Source organism: Panthera leo, chromosome B4, assembly GCF_018350215.1.
Source record: "Panthera leo isolate Ple1 chromosome B4, P.leo_Ple1_pat1.1, whole genome shotgun sequence".
NCBI classification, from domain to species: Eukaryota; Metazoa; Chordata; class Mammalia; order Carnivora; family Felidae; genus Panthera; species Panthera leo.
Window position 1 is genome coordinate 76,120,193 of NC_056685.1, and position 26,140 is coordinate 76,146,332.

The window sequence follows — 26,140 nt, forward strand, 5'->3', positions numbered from 1 at the left end:
AGTTCAAGCAAGGGAGAAGGGGCAGAGCAAGAGGGAGAGAAAGAATCCTAAGCAGGCTCTGTGCCTGACAGGGCTTGAACTCACAACGGTGAGATCATGACCTGAGCCAAAATCAAGAGTGCGATGTTTAACTGACTGAGCCACCCAGGTGCCCCAAAGCTGGTTCTTTATACTACTTTGGTTCAAGCCTTCATTATTGCTCCTCGAATTGATTTCATTCTCTAATGTCTCTGCATTGCCACAACTGCCTCTCTAAAGCAAGATCTAGAACTACCACTCCTTTTCTTGAAAATCATCAGCTTGGCCTTCAAGCCCATCCAAACCCAATTCCAGTCCAGCTCAGCTCCTACAACACCTGGCTCTACCCAATGAACCACAACCACAGGGACCACTTTCTGGCCCATAAACAGGGTCTAAGCTGTGTTCTAATAGTGTTCTATTCCTTTGGATTCCTCTGATTCCACTCCTTCCACCTGTGGTAGTTCTACCCATCCTTCAACATTCTATTGAAAACCCACTTAGCCCAGAAGGCCTTTCCAGACCCTCATTGCAAAGAACATCTCCTTCCCCTGTTCTCCATTTTACTTTGTACCTATACGACATCACTTACCCTGAACTGTGTTTGTTGCATATGACAGCTCCCCACTATTTGCTGTCTCCACACCAGAGTGTGAGGAGGGATTGTGTCTCAATGCCATCATCACACATCCAGTGTAACGTACATTGCACTCAGTGCACTCAGTAAGTTAACTGCTAAGCGAGTAATAGACGGATGAGTGGATGGGGAGTCCTTGGTGCAGTACAAGGATGTAGTTGTATTTATTTTAGCACTGTGCTTTGCATATGGCCTTTACTTTGTGTTTGCAGTAAGATCCTTGGAAGCTTGTTTTATTCACTTTTATACCCTCACTGCCTAGTGCGGAACACAGCCCCACAGTAGGTGTTCAATAAATGTTTAAGGACTCAATAAGTACTCATTTAATTTGCTCTCAAAAGCCTCCAGAGAAGCCAATGGCTTTGGCAAACAATATTTCATATGTGCTTTCTGCCAGCTTTGAGAGCCTGCCTTTGCAGGGCAGTGACAAGGGTGGCGTGTAAACATGGCATGACTGAGGGACTGTGAAGGTGGCCGACAGACAGAATTAGGGCTGTTATAGTGGTAAAGTGTTTCATACAGACAGATGTGGCTCTCCAGGCAGAAATACAGCCCAGAAGAAGCTTCTGAGGCAACAGCAGGCAGCTCAACTAATGAGGGATGGGATAACTCATTCCTTAGGGAAAGTCTGACTTGGTTTCTGTGTGTACAGCACTCTGTGCCGGGAGAAGCTACAGCTGTCAAAGCAACTGGACATCTGCTCCTAAAGAGTCTGAGGTCTAGGGGGGCTGAGGACAGGCCCAGCACTAATCCTAGAACAAAGGCAAGGTTGGCCAAGGCTGGGCGATGCATGAACAGAGGGTGGAGAGAGGTCCCAAGAGAAGCGGGGGATCTTAGGGAAGATTGGGGGGGACTTCACTGGGGGAGGGCATTTGAGCTCCCTTACTAACCTTTCCTGAATGGGATGGAAATTGTTAATAGCTTCCAACTGGTCTCCCTGCCTCCCCCTCCCAGCCTTCAGTCTGTTCTCATCACTGCAGCCAGAGCGATGCTCTTTTCTTTTTTCCAGTTTTTTTTTAAGTTTATTTATTTTTGAGAGAGACAGAGTGCAAACAGGGTGGGGCAGAGAAAGAGGGGAACAGGGGATCCCAAGCCGGCTCCATGCTGACAGCAAAAAGCCCAATGCAGGGCTCAAACTCACGAACCTCAAGATCATGACCTGAGCTGAAGTCAGACGCTTAACCAACAAAGCCACCTGGGTGCCCTTCCAGTTTGTTTTAATTGAGGTACAGTTGACACATAATATTACGTTAGTTTCAGGTGTCCCAGAGCAATGCTCTTGAGGTGTCGCTCAGATTATGTCCTTCATCTTCTCAAAATTCTGCAATGGTTTCCATTTTCATTCAAAGTAAACATGGCTCCTATTCAACTAGAGTAAAAGGGAAGTCCTTACTGTGGCCTGCAAGGCACTGATCTGTCCCCCGGTCGCCTCTCCCTCATCATTCCTTCTCTTCTCCCACTCACTCACCTGGTGCCAGATACACTGGAGACTTGCTGCTTCTGGAGTTTGCCAGGCATGCTCCTACCTCAGCTGTTCCCTTGCCCGGTATGCTCTTACCCCATGGCTCACTTCTCACTTCCTCAAACGTCACCTCAGGGAGGCCTGATATGACATATTTTATTTTTTTAAGTTTATTTTTTGAGAGAGACAGAGATAGCATGAGTAGGGGAGGGGTAGAGAGAGAGAGGGAGAGAGAGATGGAGACAGAGAATCCCAAGCAAGCTCCACACTGTCAGTGCGGAGCCCAACATAGGGCTCGAACTCATGAAACTCTGAGATCATGACCTGAGCCGAAATCAAGAGTTGGACACTCAACTGACTGAGCCACCCAGGCGCCCCGACGTGACCTATTTTAAATTGTAACCCCTGTATTCTGGTACCTTACCCTCTTCTGAAATTTGTGTCTCTCCATGGCATCTTTTACCATCTAACATTCGGTGTATTTTAGTTCTAATTTCTTACCTGGTTTTCTCCAAAAGAATGTAAGCTCCATGAAAACACTTTAAAAAATCTATTTTCTTCAGTACTGTATCCCTAATGCCTAGAATCGTGCCCAGTATTAAGTGCCCAATAGATATTTGTTGAATGGATGAATGAATGAATGAGAACATAATGCATGTTTGAGGAAGTCTCAAGTAGGGCCTCCTGGCAGAGTTCCTAAAAACCAGTTGCCTGAAGAATCATTTGCAAAGACAGCACTCTGAACTGCAGAGCTGAGGCCCCTGCTGGGGTGGTCAAGGGAGGATGAAGTGGCCCTGACTGAGGTAGAGAGGACCCTGGCAACCAGGAATTGTCTGCAGGATCCAGATGTCCAAGGAGGAGTCAGGAATCTCTTGTCTCTTTCCCCTACCTTTGCCATACTTGCTTTCCACACTCAGCCGAGTACTGTCTCAGGGAAAGCCCACCAGTTTCAGCTGTGTCCATCTTTCAGCAGTGCCCAGATTTTAAATTCGACCCCTCTGATTCTCCAGGCCAGCTGAGGCCCTGAAACAAGCTCTTTGCTGCCTCCTTGTGGCTCCTGCAGCAAAGAAACTCTTCTGGAAAGTGAGGCCACACAGAAGCCAACACAGGGACTCTCTGAACATGGGTCGTGGGGGAGGAAACCTGAATCTTCTTGACCACATGGCAACTCTGAATTATGGCAACTGGCTGCCTCTCACAGACTTTGCCACCAATGGCAATGACCATCCACTCAGCAAAGTCCTGACAGGTGTCCCAACTGGACTCAGGCTTTGGTTGTTCCAGGCTGGTCACGCGTGGGGAAAGGCTTTGGAGCAACATTCGGATCCCAGGGCCTACCTCGATGGGCGTCGAGGCCAGTCTGCTAGTATGTCTAGCCTCTCCCTACTCTGCCTCCTTCCAACTCACAGCCAATAAATAGTATTTGAGGGGTGATGTGGCCACAGCCAGTTCAGGGTGGGGTGTGTGTAGACAAAGGGGCTGGGTGTGGCATGGGGTGGTGGTGGTGGGGCTGCAGGTGGTGAACTGGAGAGCCAGTGCCCTGCAGGCTGCTGCTTAGCTGAGCCACTGCTCGGCTGCACCCCATTGTTGTTTTTGCAGGTAACAGAAATCTGCCCAAGCTCATATCAGCCCCCCAGATGGGAGAATATTCTGGAATGTTACTGGGTTTATCTTGTGGACCTATATGGCAGGGATAGAGCTGGGCCTCAGGAACCATCTGGTTGAGTTTATTTTTTCTTTCTTTTCTTTGTTAATTAATTTATTTTGAGAGAGAAAGAGAGTGTGGGAGGGGCAGAGAGAAAGAGAGAGAATCCCAAGCAGGCTCCGCACTGTCAGCGCAAAGCCCAACTCGGGGCTTGAACCCATGAACTGCGAGACCATGACCTGAGCTAAAACCAAGAGTCAGACACCTGACTGAGCTACCCAGGCACCCTGCTGAGTTTCTAGGAAGACTGCTTCTTGCTTCTTTATGTACTTTTTTCTTCTTTCTGGCTACTTTCAGGATGTTCTTTTATCTTTGGTTTCAACAGTTGGGACTATGATATGCTTAGGTGTGTTTTTCTTCCCGTTTATCTTGTTTGGGGTCCTCTGAGCTACTTGGATCTGTGGTTTTTGTCTTTCGTGAATTTGGGAGATTCTGAGTGATTAGCTCTTCAAATATTTCTTCTGCCCCATTCTGTCTCCCCTCTTCTTCTGAGACTTCCATTACATACGTGTTAGATCATTTGTCATTGTGCCATTTGTCTTGGTGCTTAGTTTTGGGTTTGCTTAATTGTCTGTTTTCTTTTACTTTTGTGATACAGTTTGGTTCATTTTTACTGAGCTAGCTCCAAGTTCACAGGTTTTTTTTTTTTTTCCTCTGCTTTTGTCCAGTTTATTGATAAACCTGTTGAAGGAATTCCTCATCTCTGATATTAAGGTTTTCACTTCTAGCATTTCCATTTTTCCATTAATTTTTACAATTTCCTACTCTTTACTCAAATTCCCCAACTGTTACACATATTGTCCACCTTTTCCACTAGACTAGTTTCTTTATGGTAAATATAGCTATTTCAAAGTCCTCATTGATAGTTACATGTTAGCCATGCTCTACTGTATTTATTTTTAATTTTTTTTTGAAGATGACTCCTCCAATCATGGAGTCAGTCATGCTCATCCTTTTTCTGGCTTTCCAAGTTGGCCTCCCCTGTACATGGAAGACAAGACCCTGCATGGCTTTTCCCTCCCTAGCTCTTTGGCTGGGTTGTCTTCAAAAGGTTTTTGTCCTTTCCACTTTACCCACACCTCCTTGAAGGTCACACTTAGGGCTTAAAGTAAACCCTTTCCTCATGTTCCCTTCTCCACATTAGTGTTGGTTCATCATCTTTGAGGTCCCCAAGGCCATGGCCATGCAAGCAGAGCTATGGCCAACCCCTAAATCTGACTCGAAGAAATATGCCAAGAAGTATTCCTTCCCATGCCTTGGCTTCCTGGAGATTTTTTTGGGGTGGAGGCAATATCTTATTTGACTAAGTACATCAACTTTGCTCTGAAAAAAAAAATGAGACTCATGTAATATCAAAAACCTCATCTCTGGAAAGCCACCATATATAGTGCTTTAAATAATTTGAAAGGATTTATATAACTCTGCCTTGAAAATAACTGGCCATGAGTTTTTTTTAACGTGTCTTTGACTATGACTTCTCAACAATCATCATGCATAGGGCGTGCCTGGGTGGCTCAGTCAGTTAAGTGTCCAACTCTTGATTTCAGCTCAGGCCATGATTTCATGGTTTGTGATATCATATATCATAATAAAGAGACATAGATAGAAATATATCTCCTTGGTGTCCAAATTTCTTGGCTTCACCAATTGGGACAATCCAGGCCCTCTTTGTCCTCAAGGGGATGACACCATTGACAAAGCAGAAGAATCAGTCAGACACTTTGCTTTCTTGCCAGAGAGCTTGCTAGAGGATGTCCGGGAAGTCAAAGTCCTTCATCACTAGAACAGGTATAGCCACTAGGCCCCTTAAGCACAATGCCAAGAGCCTATGAAAATGTACAAAACCTTTAAGATATCATTGCCATCAAAATACAAAAATGTAAAAAAATTAATATGTAGTTGTTTACAAAACATAACATTGTCAGTTTCGTTACACTGTCAAATTTAATATTAAAATATTTTCATTACATTTACAAAATTTGTTAGATTTCATCTCTATGCATGATGATGTTTTATAAATGTTTATTTATTTACTTGGAGAGAAGAGAGAATCCCAAGCAGGCCCTGCTCTGTCAGCATTCAGCCCAACACAGGGCTCGATTTCACAAACCATGAGATCATGACCTGAGCTGAAATCAAGAGTCGGACACTTAACTGACTGAGCCACCCAGGCGCCTCATATGCACAATGATCGTTGAGAAGTCATAGTCAAAGACGTGTTTTAAAAAAAACTCAAAAGATTAAAAAAAAATTTAAGAAAAAGGGGCGCCTGGGTGGCTCAGTTGGTTAAGTGTCCAACTTCGGCTCAGGTCATGATCTCATGGTTCATGGGTTCATGGGTTCGAGCCCCTCATCGGGCTCTGTGCTGACAGCTTGGAGCCTGAAGCCTGCTTCGGATTCTGTGTCTCCCTCTGTCTCTGTTCCTCCCCTGCTCTCATTCTGTCTCTCTCTCTCTCTCTCTCAAAAATAATAAAATAAAAGATTAAATAAAACCTCATGGCCAGTTATTTCCAAGGTAGAGTTACATAAATCCTTTCAAATTATTTAAAGTGTTGTATTTAGTGTTAGGGCATTTTATTATGTAGGATACAACTTGGGTGAGGCCTCCAAAGAAAGAATAAGCTCGAGACCTGAAAGGCCAGGAGCGGCTCTTGGGTGTCACAGTTGTCCTGTGTTAAGACCTGCAGCAGGAATGCCTCTCCCCTTCCTCCCCAACCAGGCATCCTTGCCCTATGTTAAGCCATGGCTCAGCAGTCATTTCTACTCTCACATCATCTAAAGGCCAGCTTTTCACATCCCACATCTTCCTCTTCTTTTCCGAGTCTTCACCTTGGATGGAAGCACGCATGGGCACCAATCCTGATAAACAGAATCACTGGGTTGCGGGTTCTCTGAGGACAGGGTCACTTCCTAGACAATGTCCCCAGGCCAGGTGTGTCTGGGCCAGTGGAGGAAAGTGGGAGGCTGAAGGCCAAGTGGTAGATGAGGCAGATGGCTGTGTGCTAGAGGGGAGTAGGGTGGACAGCGGTGCTCATGAGCTGAATCAATTCACGAAAGCAGTGTTGTAACTGCTTGAATTGAAGAGTTGCCAGAGATGGCCTCCTTAGACCACACCATCTAGAGGTGGAACCTCTGTGTCTTCATTTCTTCCACCTTTGTCCTCACTCCTCAGAGACATATCTGCCTTTGCCTCCTACCCAGTGACACCTGGCTCTGACTGGTACTTGATACTTCCTTTTGGTCTTATCTTCTGAGCCTTCCTGCTAATCATCAGCACATCAGTTACTTATTTGTCCATGTCTCTGATGAATTGAAAAATGACTGGTGCCTACTGCATGCCGGGCACTAATCGTGGCTGCCCTGGCTTGCTGGCTCCCAAAGGGCAGAGGTGACACTTGGGGAATCCTCCCTGATTGGCGTCCAGGTCAGGGGCCAGAAGGTCATAGATCCGGTTCCAAAACTGAGTTCAGTGTGGGTTTCAGCAACAACACAAAAAGTTTTAAAAAGAAACACACCTCTATTTTATTAAAAATGTACAGTTTGGGGACTGAAGGAGGGAAGTGGTGTTTCTCAAAGTTCTAGGACTAGCAATGCCCAGGATGTTTGTTTAAAAACACCAGCTGGGAACCTGCATTTGAAACAAGTTCCCATATGATTTTCAGTCACCCTGAAGTTTGAGAATCACCGACTAATGGATGGAGTGGGGACTGAGACTGTCTTGATCCTTCTGGCTTTACGGTTCCAGGGAAAGACTCATTTGACTTTTTACAAACAAGCTCAGCTGACTCATCTGGGGCTTCCCGGGATTCGTTTCTTTTGGTCGCCAAGACACTGAAAGAGTTAATTCAATTATGGGTTGGAGAGCAGCTGAGACAAGGCACCAGGATGTGTGTGCCCACCTGGCCCACCCAAGAGCTTCCCTAGTCAGCTCTGGGAGACAGTCCAGAGCTGCGTCCGGACTTGACCTGGATGTGGAACTGCTTAACATAACCTCCCTGCCACATCCCAGGGGCTCTGCTTCTCTTCTTGTGACCTGCCTCTTGTCTCATATCACAGAAAATTTCCTCTTCCCTCCCTTCATTCTTCCCTGCTCCTTCCTATCCATGTTCCTTCCTCTCCACTCCCGTCTAATCTCCTTCCCAGAAACCAAGTTTTAATAAGCCCTCTCCTCTGTCTGCAGCATGTTGGAGATCTGTGCGAGTCTGTGCTCACTGCATCTTGGCCATGCATGTGAACCACCGTGTATGTTAGCTGTGCAGGAATAGGCTGTGAGCAACAGAGGGCAGGGCAGTTAGAGTCAGGATTAAGATCCTTCTCCAACTGCAGACAGTGTTTGGTATATGCAGGCACACAGCTGTCTTACCTGTCAGACAGAGCCCAGAGGAGATGCTTGTAAGACAAAGCAGAGAAAGCTCTTGCAGAAGGGGGTCTGCTGGCTTTTGAGGGACATGGCCTTTCTAGTGTCCCAAACCATAGAGAGAAGATGAATAGCCCTTCCCCATATTCTGAGAGGCCACCCAGTGGCCTGTAGATGAGACAGGCTGTCCATTCCAGGCAGGCAGCATGTAGTTGGTCCTAGTTAGGAAACCAGATGGTGGTGTGACCTGGGCCAGGGGAGCTGGTGAGGCTGGCAGGATCACAAAGAAGTGAGTGACCTGAGACCACACAGCAGGTGGATGTGAGCATCTGTGATGAGGCAGGGGCAGGCGGTCAAAAAGAAGGTACACTCTGGGAATGGAAACAGAGTGTGTCTCCAGAGGCCACATGCACGAAGCACTCACAAAGAGAGCAGGATGGCCACCATCCCTGAGGCAGCAGGAGCCTGGACAGCGGCAGAGAATTTTCATCAGAGAGTGGCAGATTCCCATGTTATGATAACGGGGTCCCAAGACAACATGGCGAGCTCCCACACTGAACCATCCAGGACCAGCCTGACACGCAGGTAGGCAGTGCCAACCTGGGATGCGGATCAAGAAGACAGATGAAGCAGGGCTTTGTCTCTACACCTGATAGTATGATAAACTGAATGAACTTGTATGGAGTTAAAAAAAAAAAAAAAAGCGGGGGGCGGGGCGGGGGGGAAGAAAATTGTATTCACCTAAATTCCCCTAGAAAGGGGAAGCTGTCTTTGTTGGGAACAATATTTTGATAAGTGCTTAAGCCTGAAGCTGAGATCCCAGTGGAGGCCTGGGTGTGGGTGGAACAGCTCTGCATGAGACAGGAAGGAGTTTTTGAGTTTTGCATGTTACGCCAGAGAGAGGGGGAAGAAAGAGGCTGTTGTTTGGCGCTTTTCATTCTGAATCCCTTTCCCCAACATCCTCTTAAATTTTCAAAAAGATACTAATATCATGAAAGGCTTGGGGTTAAGTGGAATGTGTATTCTCAATATTTATGTACCCATATTATGTGTGGGGAAGAACAAAAGGGTTGGGGCCTCAGATTCAAACAGATGCCAAGCAAAGCCCAGGCACTAGCTGGGATGCAGAGAGAGGAGGAGCTCGGGGACGAGAGATCTACTATAGGGGACCTTGGGCAAGTGTAGCCAAATCTTAGTGGGGCGGGGCCCCAGTTGACCTCTGGTTACTGAGTTCTGCCACAGTGTTGTTTTGGTTGCTCTCAATCAATTTTGTTTGCTTTATCCAGCTCAACACCACACACATATACACACACAGATGCACACACACCTCTAAGCAATTCTCCAGGAACTGAAAACCAGGTATCTATGTACCAGCTGGGACTCTCAGACCCACTTCAGAGCAGAAGCAGAGCCAAGGACCAGCCTTCTTTGATGCTACCATGCCACCCTGTCTCACCTAAGTCCCTGTCTGGAGGACGGGGCAGCACCAGCATCTTACAGCCTTAATTCTGGTTAGATCTAGACTGGCAGCCATCAGTACCCTCTCCCTGTCAGAGATCTTTAATTGGGGCAGGGCCAGGGCCATAAGAGGCAGCAGGAATTGCTGTAAAAATCTAAAAATGCTCCTTGAAAGAGCCTTAAGTCTTCAACAGAACCTTCCTAACTGGAATAGCCTCTTGTTGGCCTACTGAGTCCTGCCTCTTCCTCTCAGCTGCTGTTCCTGCGAACTATTCTCCAAGGCAGTAAAGAAATGAGAATGCCAAAGACAGGCCCAGGCCTGAGTCTCAGGTTCATCACGTGATTCTTGGTCTCCTTCATCTCTCCATTCCTCTACCTGGCTCTCCTTGAGAACAACCTTCAGGCCTAGGACAAGATTCACATCCTGAGCAACTCACATGCAGCTCAAAAAACAACAAACTCACATGCAGCTCAAAAAACTTGTGTAGCGATCTTCTGAGACACTACATAAAGTCCTCTGAGAAAACTAGAATGGTGGCATGGGGACCCAAGCTGATGGCCAATGAGGCAGGTAAGCATCTCTCTGTCTGATGTGGTACAATAAATGAGGTTGTTATGAATGTCTGGAAAGAGATCTCTTGGGTGTTTGGACAGAGTCAGTGTGTACTCTGGCCCCTGACCTTGGTGGGAAGGTTTCTCCAAATCCAGATTAACTATCCAACCTTGTACCTTACCGGGCCTTGAGGGACCTCAAGCTTTTGTGGTAGGAGGAATGCACATCCAAGGTCAATAGCCGGGGAATGTCTGGGCACCCCCCTAGCTGGTCCCAGGGCAGGCCGGGGGGAGTCTTCTTTTCTATTGGGTGACTGGAGGAGGCCACATCAGTCTTCCAGATGGCTTCTATCTGGTTATCCTGTTGTCTGGGGTGTGGAGGTTGAAAGTGTAGAAAGAGATAAAGGGTTAGACACACAGAGGGAGACTGAGAAACAACAAGCTCTCCAAAGCCATAAGGCCCAAAACGTCAGGACTTGTTTTCTTTCCCTCTCAAATAGTTGTTATCACCATCCTGTCACCTCTCTTCCCCTTAACTCTAAGCCTCACCTCCCTGGGGCTCCTTTGGCTGAGGAGCTGCTGAAGGGGTGCTGGGATAGCCTCTGTTCTTCTAGGCACATGCCTCGGGGCTGCTCTGCACTGGGCCATACTAGGTGAGGATGTGGGTCTTCTTGACTGCCCAGAGGCTCATGGTATCTCTTTCTGAGCCTGGGTGGTGGGGTCACACGGTGGGAAGGATCAGGCTTGTTTATATGGACAGGCTAATGGCAGGTGCTGGACCAACAATGTTCAGGGCAGAAATGGTTGTAGGCTCTCAGATGTGGGTCCTCAGAGTCTTTCAGTTGCAATGTGAAACCTATCTGGATAGGGCTGGCTCCTGAGCCCACCCATCTGGGCCAATGGCTAGAACTGAGCAAGGCAGCTGAGAAGGCAGGCATCGTACAACTCATGAGGTGAACTCTGCCTGCCTGTGCCTTCACCAAGCTCCCAGTCTCCCCAGTCTGGCCACCCCAGCTTGCTCCATCTCCCCACCCATCCAGCTGGCTGCCTACCCGCTTCCCTGCACCTACCGAGCCATGCACAGGGGCTCACATTCCCAGTGCTTGCATGGAAAGTGCCCAGGAGGCTGCCTGCAGGAGGGGCCACATGAGTGCGTGTGCCGGAGAGAGGATGTGGGTGGCTTGTTTTTCCTCGGCTTTGTGGAGGTGACCACAGGGATGTGCAGACGAATGTTCCACTCCAGCTGGAGCTAGAGACACCAGCAGAGAGGCATCAAGGAGACAGGAATTTATCCCCTCTCTAGAGCAGAAGGAGGCATAGCCTGACTCAGGGCTAAGAAGAGAAGGTAAGGACCAGGGAATGCCTCCAATCAGAGAGCCCTAGAACCCCCAAGTATCAAATTCCCTAAAAATTCCTTGAATTATTATTTGCTAGGTTAGTTCCTGTTTTCTCCTTTGTTGTGGAGAATCTGGACAATGAGCAAAACAGCAAGAAAAAAACTAAAGGAAGCCAGAGCAGCTGGAACTCGAGAGAGCACTCAGGATTCACAACATGAGGCCAAGTTGTGCCTAGAATGCTCTGGGTATTTTTGTATCCAGCCTCTGCCCTGGCACTGGGTAAGGAGCTGGGGAAACCCTTCTAGCCACCCAAAGAATTGTCATATAGTCCGTTGTTAACAAGTCAAGACACCTACAACTTAACAAGTGAAGATACCTACAGGAGATGATTGGGACTAGTAAAAAGTGATAGGAAACTGAGTTAGGAGATGGCCCCATGACCAAGGCTTCTCCAACTGCCTGACACAGGCACTTACACTAAGTCCCTCAGCACACGGCTTCCCCCAGACTTGGGGGGATTCCCCATGGGTTCTGAGCCAATGCTATGATTTTCTAATTCCCTGGGAGGTCAGCTAGTCCTCTGCGGACCATGTCAGCACTTGCTACTTCTCTGACCCTGCTAGCAGGGGAAACTGAATCTAGCCCTCAGAGAGTAAAAACAGTGCAGACCCACAGATCAGGCCTCAGAGTGACTTTGTACTGTCAACAGCAACACCAAAACCCAGAAGGCAATGAGAAGTGCTGTCAAAAATGAGAGGGAAAATGCATTCTAACCTAGACTTCCATATCCAGGCCAACTGTCAATTAAGAAGGTACTAGGGGCACCTAGGTGGCTCAGTTGGTTAAGCATCTGACTTCAGCTCAGGTCATGATCTCGTGGTTCATGGGTTCGAGCCTCTGTGCTGACAGCCCGGAGCCTGGAGCCTGCTTCAGATTCTGTGTCTCCCTTTCTCTCTGACCCCTCTCCCACTCCTGTGCACGTGTTCTCTCTCCCTCTCTCTCTCTCAAAAATAAAAAAATAAACACAAAAGAAAAAAAGAGTGAAGGTATTACGTAAAGACATTTTCAGACAACCAGGGTTTCACTGATTTTACCTGGCAGGAACCTTGGTCAGGAAGTGATCAGAGGAGACCTGGCATCTAGAAACCAAAGGAACCATCCACAGAGAGAGGCAAAGTGAGATCCCAGCATGTGGGTAAAAAGGACAGCTGTGACTAAGTCAGTAGAGGAACCAGAACACACAGGAACAGGGCAGAGGGTCCCGTGGGGGAGGGAGAACTTGAGCATAAAGTTGGGACTACAGGATCCAGCTGCCTTCTCTCTCCAGAAGAGTCTTTCTTCTACAGTTCTGTTTGAGGGCCCCTCTCTCTCCCACTCTCCCCATATAAAAAAATCAGAAAGCTGCCCTTCCTTATGCTTGAGCCTCCAGCCTTTGCCTCTTCCTGGCTCAGAGTCTCTAACCTGCCCTCTTATTTCCTGTCCGCTACCCTGCCCCCAGTTACACCCCACCAGCTCACATCCCTTCCAGCTGTGCTGACCCCCCAATGAGGGAGGCCCACCTTGGGGAACATGGTCACCATGCTGCTCAGGCACTCTCGGCGCTTCTCCTCCAGGTCCTTCTGCTTGTCTGTCCAGGCCTGCAGCCAGAGGTTCTGCAGGCGGTCAATGTTTTCCAGGTAGGTGTAGAGGTTCTGGGTCTTGTAGGTAGTCTCAGTTTCTTGCATAACTTGTATGTGGTTGGTCACTTCTTGTCTGGGAAATGAGGTAAGGGAGTTAGTGGGTGAAAGGGCCTGCTCCCCAAGTCTCGTAACCAGCGTTGACTCTGTGTTTGTAATTCCTGACAGCAAGGAGGGAAACAGAGGTTGCTGAGAGTCAGGAAAGCAGGGAGCAGAGAGGTGGGAGGTGGTGGCAGGTGAGGAGCCTTGGGGCCAGGCTGGAAACAGAAAGAGAGAATAAGGCCAGCAGGGGAACATATCAGGTGCATTAGGGACAGTGCGATAGGAAGAGAGGAAGAAATAAGGAAGTGGCCTCAGAGGAAAAACCCACTAGGGAAAGAGCAATGTGTATGTGTAAATGCCCGACCTCCCACACCTCCAGGGTCACCCCAGGCCCAAGGTCAGACATCCTTTGCCAGCCCCCTCCCTCAGGGGACCTTGTCCAGGTCTGGGGTGACTCTCCATTCCCATTTGCTGCGTGCTCCTCCTCTCCCTTTGGGTTTTGTCTCTGCCCACACACTGCAGTTGGCGTGGGTGTCAGGGAGTACCTACCGGAGGCTCTGGAAGTGTCTGTAGCGGATGTACTTATGGCACAGACACTGCAGCCGAAGCACGTTCAGCTCCATGGTGGTGGTGATGAGATCCAGCGCCTTGGTGCGTAGGTAGTGGGGCAGCCCCAGGTCAGCCTCCTCGCTCAGGAGCTGCAGATTCTTCCTCTGTGCCTCCACATCCATGTGGTATACTTTCCCCTTGAGAGTTACTGAGGAGATACGCAAAGGAGGCCGGGACACCTTTTGGATGGATGTCCCCGTGACAGGAAAGGAGGCCGATTTCTTGGGCTTCGTGGGAACCTGGCAGGTCCACGGTTTCTGGGTAGACTTGGCTGAACTCGTGTTCCTCTGGTTTCTGGGGGCAGGCTGCTGGGTATTAGGGGACCTGGGAAAGTGCTTCCTGCCTTGGTGAGCAGACTGGGCCCGGCTTGAGGGAGGTGTCAGCGATGCCTTCTCCAAGTTCCTCCACTGCCTGGTGGTCATGAAGAGCACCCTGTCTGTGCCCTCCCCTGGAGGCTCTGGCTCCCTCCACGGGCCCCCTTGCTCCTTTTCTTGCTGGCCCGACCTCTGCCACTGCTCCCTCGCCGCCTCCTCCACCTTCCACTGTTGCAGCTTCTCCCGGTGTTCCTGCTCCAGCAGGGCCCACTTCTTCTGACGCTGCAGCCACATCTCCTCCTCCTCCAGCCACTGCTGCCTCTGCCTCTCCCAGCGGAGCTCTTCTTCCCAGTGCTCCGCCTTGCTCTCCAAGGCCACCTTCCTGGAGCTCTCTGGGGACAGCTGCATCCTCAAGTGGGGCTTAATTTGGAGTCCTTCCTTCTCCTGGGATGCTTCCTGGACATCCTTTTGGTCTTTCACTTGGTGAAAGAAGTGGCCTGGGCTTTCTGCCACCAGTCTTTCCCATATCTTAGGAGACCTGTGATCCACCGAGGACAGCATCACGGGCTGAAGATGTTCGGTGTCCTTGGTGCTGTACATGTCCGCAATCCTCGAATACATGGTCATGGTGGAAAGTGGCTGAGATGTTGAAGGCCTGGCACCACTGTCCCAGGCTGTGGCCATGGGACCTGGGGAGAGTAGTGAAAACCACTGCTCCTTCTTGGGTTCCTGCTGAGTTTCCTTCATGACTGTTTCTTTCTCTGGGAGGGTCTCTTTCTCAGGGGGTCCCAGGGAGTCAATCAAGATCTTGGTCGGTTCTTCTGCTTGATCTCTAGCAGACTGAGCCTTCTTTAGCTGGAACTCTAAGGCATGCTTTATCAGGAGAAGGTCATGGTATTTCCCCCCTAGAATTTCCACTTGCTTTAGCAGGGCATCCCTCTTGCTCTGGAGAACTTGGAGGGAATTCTGGAAGTGTAGCCTCTGGGTGCTAAGTTCTTTGGTCATCTCTATTTTCAGGTTCCTGTATTTGGTCTCCAGGCTTCTGTTCTCTTTGTGCTGGAGGGTCAAGGCCTTGTTGAGGTTCTCTACCATGGCAGACATGTACCTGATGGCTCTGACCTCCCCCTGGTTGAACATGGTGGAGTCCAGGAGCTCCTGCAGCATGGACTTCACCTCAGAGACCTTCGTGCAGGTAGCATGACTGTCCTGGAGCATCTGTTCTGGGCTCAGTGGCTGAGGGTAGGATGCAGATTTTGGGGGTCTCTGTTCCCACCAGCCCTGCCAGAAGGTGTGTTTGGATACTAGGAGAGACAGAACAAAGGCAACAAGCTCCCGTGAGCCCCAACAATTATACTGATTCTGCACACCCTGCCTGGCCAAATTCCCATCCAACTCTCTTACGCCTTTGGCAAGAATAAGGAGCTGAGGCAACAGGTGAGGCCAGGGGAGATGTCAGGAGAGATCTCTGCCAGGCTCAGAGCTTGCTCAGAGCTTACCTGTCAGGGTGAGCCAGCTCCATAACACCTGCAGGGCCCATGGGCCTGAAACTATTCAATTCAGTTCAGTTCAATTCAGTGTACCTCTTTTTTTTAAATATTAAAAAAAAATTTATTGTTTATTTATTTTTGAGAGAGAGAGAGAGAGAGAGAAACAGAGTGCAAGCAAGGGAGGGACAGAGGGAGAGGGAGACACAGAATCTGAAGCAAACTCCAGGCTCCGAGCTGTCAGCACAGAGCCCGACATAGGGCTCGAACTCACGAACTGCGAGATCATGACCTGAGCCGAAGTCGGACACTTGACCGACTGAGCCACCCAGGTGCCCCTAATTCAGTGTACTTCTGATCTCATGTATTTCCCTGGAGTAAAGTCACTTTTCTAATCATGCTACTTCCCAGACTCAATATCCATGTTTGGCTATCTATTGCCAACTATCCAAACTCTGGAAACCTACCTGGCACTTAGACTCCAGGCCACCTGAGAAGTTTTGTTTCCCTTTCCTGTTACCATTAGACTGTGTAGAGAATTTATCACATGGTTCTGCAACTGTTCATATGTTGGGTTTTTAAATGACTAATGTCATTTCCCATTTTGGGGGTCATGAACTCCTTTGGTAGTTCGATGAAAGCAGGGGACCTTCTCCCCAGAAAAATGCACATAAACACAGACTGTGCACTATGTTCAAACCCGTTCATAGACCTCAGCTCCTCAGGGCTGGATCACGATTATAGTTGTATCCCCTTGATCTACCATATGTAGAGCTGCTGGAGTGATTATCTTGGATCATCCATTCATTTGCCCATTCAGTGAACATCACTAACAGAAAAAACACTGGCTACCTTTGGGTGAGGAGCTAAAGGGATATGGAAATTAAACGGCATTGAAGTCAAACTAGCATTTAGCTAATATTGTCAGAGAGGTCATGTGGTTCAGAGCTTGAATTCTGGAATCAGATAACTTAGACTTGAACCCCATCCTTACCACTTGCTTTAGGCAAGTTTCCTAACTTCTTAGTGCCTCTGTTTCTAAAAAATGGGGATAACCAACCAAAGCATCTACTTGTAAGATTTCACTAGATTATGCATGTTTAGCGGCAAGCACAGTCCCAGGTATCTAGTAAGTGCTTAATAACTAATCCCTAAAAAGAAACTAATAAGACAACAGTCTTTGCCATCCAGGAGTTTATAATCTAGCTATGAAATATATACAAATTACTATACTTCAAGATATAACATGGTAAGGATTGTAGGAGAGATTATCTCCTTATCCACCTTTCCCTGCTTCATCCCTCCACCAACTATCAATCTTGCTTGATTGATAAGGAGTCTGGCCATGAGAGTCAATGGTGAAACACATTGTTTCTTAAGCTCTGAGCATGTTTTAAGCATGGTGCCAGATGACTTACACCCAGTGGAACCCTGCAAGTGGGCGGGTGCTCCTCATTTTGTATATGAAGAAAGTGAGGTTCAGAAAGATCAAGTAACTTGTCCAAAGTCACACAGTCAGAAATTGGCACATGGGATTCAAACCTCATGTCCATCTGACTGTGAAGCCCATATTCTTGAGTAAGATTAAAAAGCCAGAAAACCTGGGGCGCCTGGGTGGCTCAGTCGGTTGGGTGACCAACTTCGGCTCAGGTCATGATCTCACAGTCCGTGAGTTCGAGCCCCGCATCGGGCTCTGTGCTGACAGCTCAGAGCCTGAAGCCTGTTTCAGATTCTGTGTCTCCCTCTCTCTCTGACCCTCCCCCGTTCATGCTCTGTCTCTCTCTCAAAAATAAATAAACATAAAAAAAATTAAAAAATATATTAAAAAAAAAAAAAAGCCAGAAAACCTAAGCGTGGGGTCTGGTTTTGCCACAGATTTTTGCTTTGTTTTGTTTTGTTTTGTTTTGTAGTCCTTTCTCTTCTCTGAGATTTAATGTTCTCATCTACAAAGCGTAGGAGGAGTTAGATAATCTCAGGTTCCTTCTAGTGTTGACAGGAGTAAAATTTCAAGGTTGAACTATGTTGTTGACTGACCATTCCTGGAGCAGCCACAATTAAGAAGATCCTGGAAGGGCATCTGGCTGAGTCTCGCCAGACTTCTAGGCTCTACAGCTGGATTTGGAGTAAGGAAAAGATGTTCTTTGGGCTGTAGCTACAAATTCCAGCCTTTTTGGCCTACTAGCCTTGATTCTCGGGACCTGCATAAGGCTACAGCTCCAGAGAGTACCAACAGGGACCTGTCTCCCCATTACCCCTCCCTCTAGCCCCAAGGGATTGCTTAGAACTGCTCAGTGCTCAGCTTGGGTTAAACACCCCAACCCCTCGCTATTGCCTCTCCATCTCAGATAAGGCTTTTGTTATGGAGGAGAGTCAGAAAGACCCCACAGGTGCTGGCATGTGACCTCTTTTCCTGAGATGGCATCCACCCCATTCAACCCCCCTTCCCAGGTCTTCCTGGAACCTACTTTGTGTCCTTTGCTTTTGTCCTTCAATGAGAGTGGAACAAAGGGAAGTGAGAGATTCGATGCCTCCTTTGGTGGCAATGAGAGAGAGAGGTAATACCTTCTCCATCACCTCAATCCATTCATCCAGGGCTTCCTCTTCCTCCTTACACTTCCTGTTCCTGAGCTCATAGGTCAGACTGTCACCTAGAGAGGGAGTGGGAGATGCAGACTGAGTGCAATCTGTCCTCTAGGGAGCCCCAAGTAGTCCTATAGCACAGGGGTTCCAGCAGGAGGCTTTGAGGTTGGATTAGTTTCACCTCTTAATAACTGTGTGATGTTGGGTAAATCACTTACTTCTCTGAGCCTCAGCATCCATGCCTGTAAAAGGGTTGGGTGGGGATTAAATGAGATAATGCATGTGAAATGATTAACGTGAAGCCTGCTGTGTCGAAAATGTACAGTAGACATTAAACAGTATTGTTGTTTAACTATAAGGCTAGGGATGTGTCTGCCTTGTTATTGCTCTATCCCCATTGCCTAGTTCAGTATCTGGACAATTAAATGAATTAACTGGAGTGAAAAGCCTACTTAGTTCTTGGGGGCAGCTGAAGGATCATAGAACTATGAGCTCCTTGGAGGCAGGGCAGGGTGAAGGGGGTAGGGCACATCCCTATACCATCTCACTCCAACACTGCAGCGTCCACCCAACCCCATAGCAGCCTAAGGTCTCACGATGGCGCAACAGTGATGCTAACAGGGGCAGCACCTGGTCCAGGACTGGGTATAGTTGGTCCACACTCAAATGGCTATACCAGTTGTTTACAGCTGGCATCAGGGCTGTTTGGCCCATGCAGTAAGGGTCATTAAGTACTATGAATATCACCCATGGATTCTTCTATAAAACACCCGGTGTGGTCCATCAAAAAACTGTTAGAGCTAATAAACAAATTCAGTAAAGTTGCAGGATACAAAATCAACATACAAAAATCAGTTGCATTTCTATAAACTAATGATAAACTATGTGAAAAAGAAAGAAAACAGTCCCATTTACAACAGCATCAAAAACAATAATATACTTAGCAATAAATTTAACCAGGGAAGGATCTCTACACTGGAAGCTATAAGACATTGATGGAAGAAACTGAAGACACATATAAATGGAAAGATATTCCACCTTCATGGATTGGAAGAATCAATATTGTTTAAAATGTCCATACTACCATTTAGAGCCATGTACAGATTCAATGAAATCTCTATCAAAATCCCAATGGCATTTTTCACAGAAAAAAAAAAAAAAAAAAAAACAGAAAAAAAAAATCCTAAAATTCATATAGAACCACAAAAGGCCCCAAATAGCCAGAGCAATCTTGAGACAAAGAACAAAGCTGGAGGCATCATACTACCCAATTTCAAACTATATTACATAGCTATAATAATCAAAACAATATGATATCGGCATAAAAACAGATACGTAGATAAATGGAGCAGAATCGAGAACCCAGAAATAAACCTATGCATATATGGACAATTAGTATTTGACAAGGGAGCCAAGAATACACAGTGGGTAAAGGATGGCTCTTCACAGTGATGTTGGTCAACCTGGACATACACATGCAAAAGAATGAAATAGGACCCCTATCTCACACCACTCACAAAAATTAACTCAAAATGTATTAAAGACTTAAATGTAAGACCTGAAACCATAAAACTCCTAGAAGAAGACATAGGGAAAAAGCTTCTTGACATTGGTCTTGGCAATGATTTTTTGGGTATGACACTAAAAGCAAAGGTAACAGAAGCAAACATGAACCAGTGGGACTATATCAAACTAAATAGTTTCTGCACAGTAAAAGAAAGGATCAATAAAATGAAAAGGCAATCTACAGAATGGGAGAAAATATTTGCAAACTGTATACCTGATAAAGGGTTAATATCCAAAATAAGAAGTTCATACAACTCAATAGCAAATGAAACAAAACAAAACAAATAATCCAATTTAAAAAATGGGCAAAGGCCACACAAGATGTGATAAAGACAAAAGGAAGCTGGCCTGGTCTCAGAGATCTTTTCCTTCTTGATGCAAGTACACAGCTTCCAGAAAGTGGTCCCATGACAAGTGACAGCAATTTAACTGTCTAATTGTAGCTACTTTGTAGCTAGTTGTAACTGTGCAAGAGTCATATCCACATCCCTTTGATCAAATTTACTGTGCTAGCTATGACACATTTTGAACTGGTTTAAATGTACACGGCACAGAATCAGTTATCAGACAGCCTACTGACTTGGGGAGAAACCTATGTATAGGTGCAAATCTCAGCATCGCCCTGGAGTTTAGGAAAGCAGGCAAATGTGTGTCCCCCACTGTGCTGATAAATGTGTCCATGGTCGCTGCACTTTTCCAAACACCTGTCAGTGTGGGCCTGGCTGGGGCAGGACCAACTCCCCAGTGATGAGGAAAGGACAGCCCAGAAAAATTAAATGATTTGCCTGAGTTTACGCATCTACTAAATGGTAGAGACAGACACATCTCCTCCACAGCCAGTAATTTTAACCACAAGGGTGTGGTGTCTCCTGAAGTTGGAAAGGAAGTTCAGTCAATGTGACAACGGTCAGTGACACTGAAGAGAGTGAGAGCAGGAGGCAGGGGCCGACAGTACCAGACAAATACCAAAACAAATATCCTGAGATATTTTGAGGGCACACTAACATTAGAGATGATGAATTTAAAATGACACCAATTTGGAAGCACTTATTTTGTTATTTTTAATTTTCTCATTTGTAGTATTAAGGATGTTAAGCCAGATTATATTTACAATTCCTTTCAACACTGTGATTAAATACGTATGTGCAAAAAAAAAAAAAAAAGACAAAGGATCTGTTTTTTAAAGAAGACATACAAATAGCCAACAGGTAATGGAGATCAACATCACTAATTGTCAGGGAAACACAAATTAAAACCACAATGAGATATTACCTTATTCCTGATAGGATGGCTATTATGAAAAAGACAAGAGATAAAAAGTGTTGATGAGAACACGGAGTAAAGGGGACCCCTGTGCACTTCTGGTGGGAATATAAATTGGTACAACCATTTTGGAAAACAGTATGAAGGTTCTTCTAAAAATTAAAAATACAATTGTGATAGGATACAGCAATCCCACTTCTGGGTATATATCCAAAGGGAATGGAATCACTGTCTCCAAAAGATATCTACATGGCCATGTTCATTGAAGCATCATTCACAAAAGCCAAGATGTGGAAACACGCTAAGTGTCAGTCAGTGGAGGAATGGTTAAAGAAAATGTGGTATATACAATGAAATTTTAGTAAATCATAATAAAGAAGGAAATCCTGCCATTTGTGACCAAGGGGATATACCTTGAGGGTATTATGCCAAGTGGAATAAGTCAGATGCAGAAAAACAAACACTGTATGATCTCACTTATATGTGGAATCTAAAAAGCTGAACACACAGACACACACAGACACACAGACACACACACACACACACACACACACACACACACACAGTTGAATTCACAGAAACAGAGAGTACAGTGGTTGCCAAGGGCTGGGGGGGTGGGGGAAATGGGGAGCTATTGGCCAAAGGGTATAAAGTTTCAGTTATAAAATTAAAATGTTCTGGGGATCTAATACACAATGTGGTGTCTATACTAACAATACTGTATTGTATACTTGGAAGTTGCTAAGAGAGTAGATCTTAAATGTTTTCACCAGAAAAAAAAGAGGGGGGGTAACTTGTAAGGTGACAGATGTGTTAATTAACCTTATTGTGATAATCATTTCATAACATATACATGCATCAAATCATCACATAGTACACTCTAAAGTTACACAATGTTATTTGTCAATTACATCTCAATAAGTATGGAAAATTTAAAAATATAGCTAGCATGGATTTGAATTTAGTTTCAACCCTGCTGATAGATGAGATGTCAGAATGGACCTATGACAGGCTTCATCACACATGCAGCTAATGTCACAATCTACTAGGTTTTGGACTATTACATGTTTGCCCCTCTGGTGAGTGGAGATGATTGCCGTGACAGAAGCAAGGGAATATCTCACTGGAGTGTGTCTTTTGCTCCCTTGGCAACCCACCAACTGCCCTGCTTTTTCCTCCCAGTGAGAGTTGACCTGGGGTGGGGAAAGGAGGAGCCAAGAGCCAGTGTGGGACCAAGTCAGTGGGGAAGCGGCCCGCCCTCAGGCAGCCAGTCTACAAACTCACCCCAGTTACCCAGCCAGCGGAGAACTTCATACAAGTGCTTCTCTTTAGTATTAGCATCTTCAGAGAAGGAGGCAATTTTCTCCAGTAAGATGAATCTGTTCTTGCCCTTTTGCTCCATCTGGTCAGGTTTTGCCTTTTCTTTTAAATCATATCCTAATTCTTCCTGGAAGCTGTTGATGACACAGTTGACGTTGTCCAAGATGTCTGAGAGCTGGGAAGAAATATCCTATATGGGAGGCAGCAGATTGTAGTGTTTAGGGGTGTGAACTCTAAAGCCAGATACCAGGTTCTGGTAGTGTGATCTCAGACAAGTCAGTTCACCTATTGGGGCTCTAGTGTTCTTACTTCTAAAGTGGGGATCATTATATATCAATGTCACAGAGTTTCTTCTAAAGATTAAATGAACTAATATTTGTAAAGCACTTAAGACAGTGCCTGGCACATAAAATAAGTGTTAGCTCTTATTAATGTCACTTTGATGATTAAGACCAAGTCAGGAAGGGAAAGAATACTAAATATCCAGGGCAAACAATTCCTTCAGAATTTCAAAATTTTCTAGGGACTTCTGGACATCTCACAAGGATCCAGAGGCAACAGACTGGAAAAATGAGGCCCTAAGAAATCTTTAGGATCAGAGGTACTAGAGGCTCATGGGCAGGGTGATTTCAGCCTTTGGCTATTTCTCTTTAAGCTTCTAGGGCTTAGCTTGAAGGATTCTGACAGGTTGCCCGAACAGACCTCAATCAAGAACTCTGGGCCCTTCCTCTTGCCCTGCTAAGACCTACCACATAGTGGTAGGACCATCCTAGGGCTTCCTTATGGGCTGTTCCCTTCCTGTGCCCAGCCCTGCCTCAGAGGGCTGGTTCGATTCCAGCTGGCCCTGCAGAGGCCAAGTCAAAGAGTTGGAATTTTGAATTAATCTGTTTGCAAATCCAGCCTGTTGAAGATGCCAGGAACCCTGAGGGCCCAGAGCTGGAATCTTGTCCTAATCTAGGATCAGTTCTCAGTCTCCACATCAGATCCCAAAAGAAGGGTGACCCCCTTATCTCAGGTGTTACCTCCTGAGCCCGTGTTAGCTGGGCAGCCTCAATCCTTGAGATGATGGCTTTGACTGATGCAGGGGTCACCAACTGTAGGGGCCTGTTTTTCTCCATTTTGGATCACCCTGTCATTCGCAAAGATGTCCTGTGTCTCTGGTACACAGACCTGGACACGTGATACTGGCTGCTTTGGGGTTAAGGGCTCCAGGGCAGTTCCTGAGTATCCTGCCTAGCCACAGCTCCCTGTAACTGCCAGACATCAGGTTCCAACTGACCTTTTCTCCAGTGACATCATCAGTTAGATTAGAAGAATGGCTCCTTGTCATCTATCTGCTTGGCTATCTAGCTTTTTATCCATTGCTAATATACATTAAGTTGACCTGTTGCTTTAAGTAATTAAATGTTCTTCTACCAAACTAAATATTAATGGCTAAAAATAAGAAAAAGCAATTAGAAAATGTTCTTTTCCCAAAGAGAAGTTTTTAAAAATTAAAGCCAGTCAATAACTAACGATAATATGTTTGCATTTGCACCAGGGGTCAAGGGTCAATCTGCACTTTTACTTACTGAAGGTGACCATTATTGCAAGATGGCTTTTAAAAACAAATGTTTAAAATGGACATTGCTGTATGCCCAGAACCTAGAACCAAGCCTGGCACACAGTAGGCATTTAATAAACACTTGCTGAATGAATGCATATATAAGAATAGGTACGTATAATGCAAATTATTCTTCCATGCTATTTAAAAGTATTCCCATTTAGGGGCGCTTGGGTGGCTCAGCTGGTTGCGTGTCCGACTTTGGCTCAGGTCATGATCTCATGGTTCATGAGTTCAAGCCCTGTGTCGAACTCTCTGCTGACAGCTCAGAGCCTGGAGCCTGCTTCAGATTCTGTGTCTCCCTTTCTCTCTGTCCTTCCCTTGCTCACACTCTTTCTCTCTCTCTCTCAAAAAATAACCATTAAAAAAAAATTTTTTTTAATTATCCCCATTTAACAGATAAGGAATTAAATATTGTAAGTTCAGTTCTTAGCAGTGCCATGGCCACTTAATAACTTGTCACCTGACACCCATCTTTCATATACCATCTTTCATTCATATATTTAAAGTTAATTCTTTTATTGCCTCTTTCACTTAACAAACACTTATTGGTAACATTCTACATGCCAAGCCTGGTCCTAGATGCTAGAAATACATAAATGAATGAGATCTAGTTTTATCTTTGAGGCACTCATACCCTGGTTTACGGATACCTTTCTATCTATACATCTTGAACTGGATAGCCCTTTAATCTCTTATGATTTCAGAGCATGTTGTAATTTACAAACAACTTATTAATGTATGAGCCAGCTAAGGTTCAGAGGACTTAAGAGATTTACCTAAAGTTACAGAGCTGAGAAGTACAGAGTCAGGACTTTACTCTGATTTCCTGATTCCCAATCTGAGGTCCTTTCTTTTTTTTCCCCTTTCTCTTTCTTTCTTTTAAACCCAATCATATTGATAATTAGATTACATATAAATGACCCAAACAAGCCAATTAAAAGATAGAGATTATAAGGTTCAATTAAGAAAACCCCAAGAATCAATTATGTGCTATCTAAAGGAAACACACTTTAGGGGCACTGGGGTGGCTCAGTTGGTTAGGTGTTGGACCCTTGATTTGGGCTCAGGTCATGATCTCACCACTCATGGGTTCAGCCCTGCATCCGGCTCCTTGCTGGCAGTGCGGAGCCTGCTTGGGATTCTCTTGCTCTCCCTCTCTCTCTGCCCCTCCCCTGCTCGTGCACACGTCCTCTCTCTCTCTCTCAAAATAAACTTAAAAAAAGAAAGGAAACTGGGGTGCCTGGGTGGCTCAGTAGGTTGAGTATTCGACTTCAGCTCAGGTCATGATCTCACAGTTGGTGAGTTTGAGCCCCATGTCGGGCTCTGAGCTGTCGGCTCAGAGCCTGAAGCCTGCTTTGGATTCTGTGTCTCCCTCTCTCTCTCTCTGCCCCCCCCCCCCCACCGCTCACATTCTGTCTCTCTCTCAAAAATAAATAAATGTTTAAAAAAAACCATGCTTTAAATAAAAAAACACACATAGGTTAAAAGTAAAAAGATGGAAAGAGGTAAACCATGCTAATACTAATCAAAAAGAAAGTTGGAGTGGCTATATTAATATCAGAGATTAGAATAAGAAATATTAGCGGGGCACCTGCGTGGCTCAGATGGTTAAGCATCCGACTTTGGCTCAGGTCATGATCTTGTGGTTCGTGAGTTCCAGCCCCACACTGGGCTCTCTGCTGTCAGCACAAAGCCTGCTTTAGATCCTCTGTCTCCCTCTCTCTCTACCTCTCCTTCACTCTGTTCATTCTCCCTCAAAAACAAACATAAAAAAAAGAAATATTAGCAAAGATAAAAAGGGAGGGACATTCCATAATGATAAAGGTGACAATTAATAAAGGGGGATATAATCCTAGATGTACATGCATCTAATGACAGAGTTTCAAAATATATGAAGCAAAAAAATAGAAGTGAAAGGAGAAATGGACAAATCTACAATTATAGTTAGAGATTTCAACATTTCTCTTGTAGGAACTGGTAGAAGTAGAAAACAATAAATAAAGATAGAGAGGTTTTGAAAAATGCTATCAACCAACTTGACTAAATTGACATTTATAGAACACACCATCCAACAACAGTAGGACACATGTTATTTCCAAATGCATATGGAACAATAATCTGGGCCTTAAAACAAGTATCAATAAATTTATAAAA

The 26,140-nt window shown here is 45.9% G+C and overlaps 1 protein-coding gene across 4 annotated transcripts; it reads right to left on the minus strand.

Annotated features, from left to right (window-relative positions):
* Positions 1-7,319: 7,319 nt before the first annotated feature.
* Positions 7,320-25,607, minus strand: FAM186B (family with sequence similarity 186 member B). 4 transcript variants are annotated; one of them, XM_042946438.1, is made up of 8 exons: positions 25,578-25,607; positions 22,345-22,570; positions 18,117-18,299; positions 13,794-15,468; positions 13,086-13,278; positions 11,260-11,438; positions 10,372-10,557; positions 7,320-7,653 (listed from the first exon to the last, which is right to left on the minus strand). In XM_042946438.1, exons 2-8 carry the CDS (start codon positions 22,460-22,462, stop codon positions 7,485-7,487), a joined length of 2,703 nt encoding a protein of 900 aa, XP_042802372.1. In that variant the 5' UTR covers positions 22,463-22,570; positions 25,578-25,607; the 3' UTR covers positions 7,320-7,484. The 4 variants fall into 4 exon arrangements, with proteins under 4 accessions (XP_042802372.1, XP_042802371.1, XP_042802369.1 ...); XM_042946437.1 differs by lacking the exon at positions 25,578-25,607 and adding an exon at positions 23,551-23,639; XM_042946435.1 differs by lacking the exon at positions 25,578-25,607 and adding an exon at positions 23,403-23,639.
* Between the last annotated feature and the right edge of the window lie 533 nt (positions 25,608-26,140).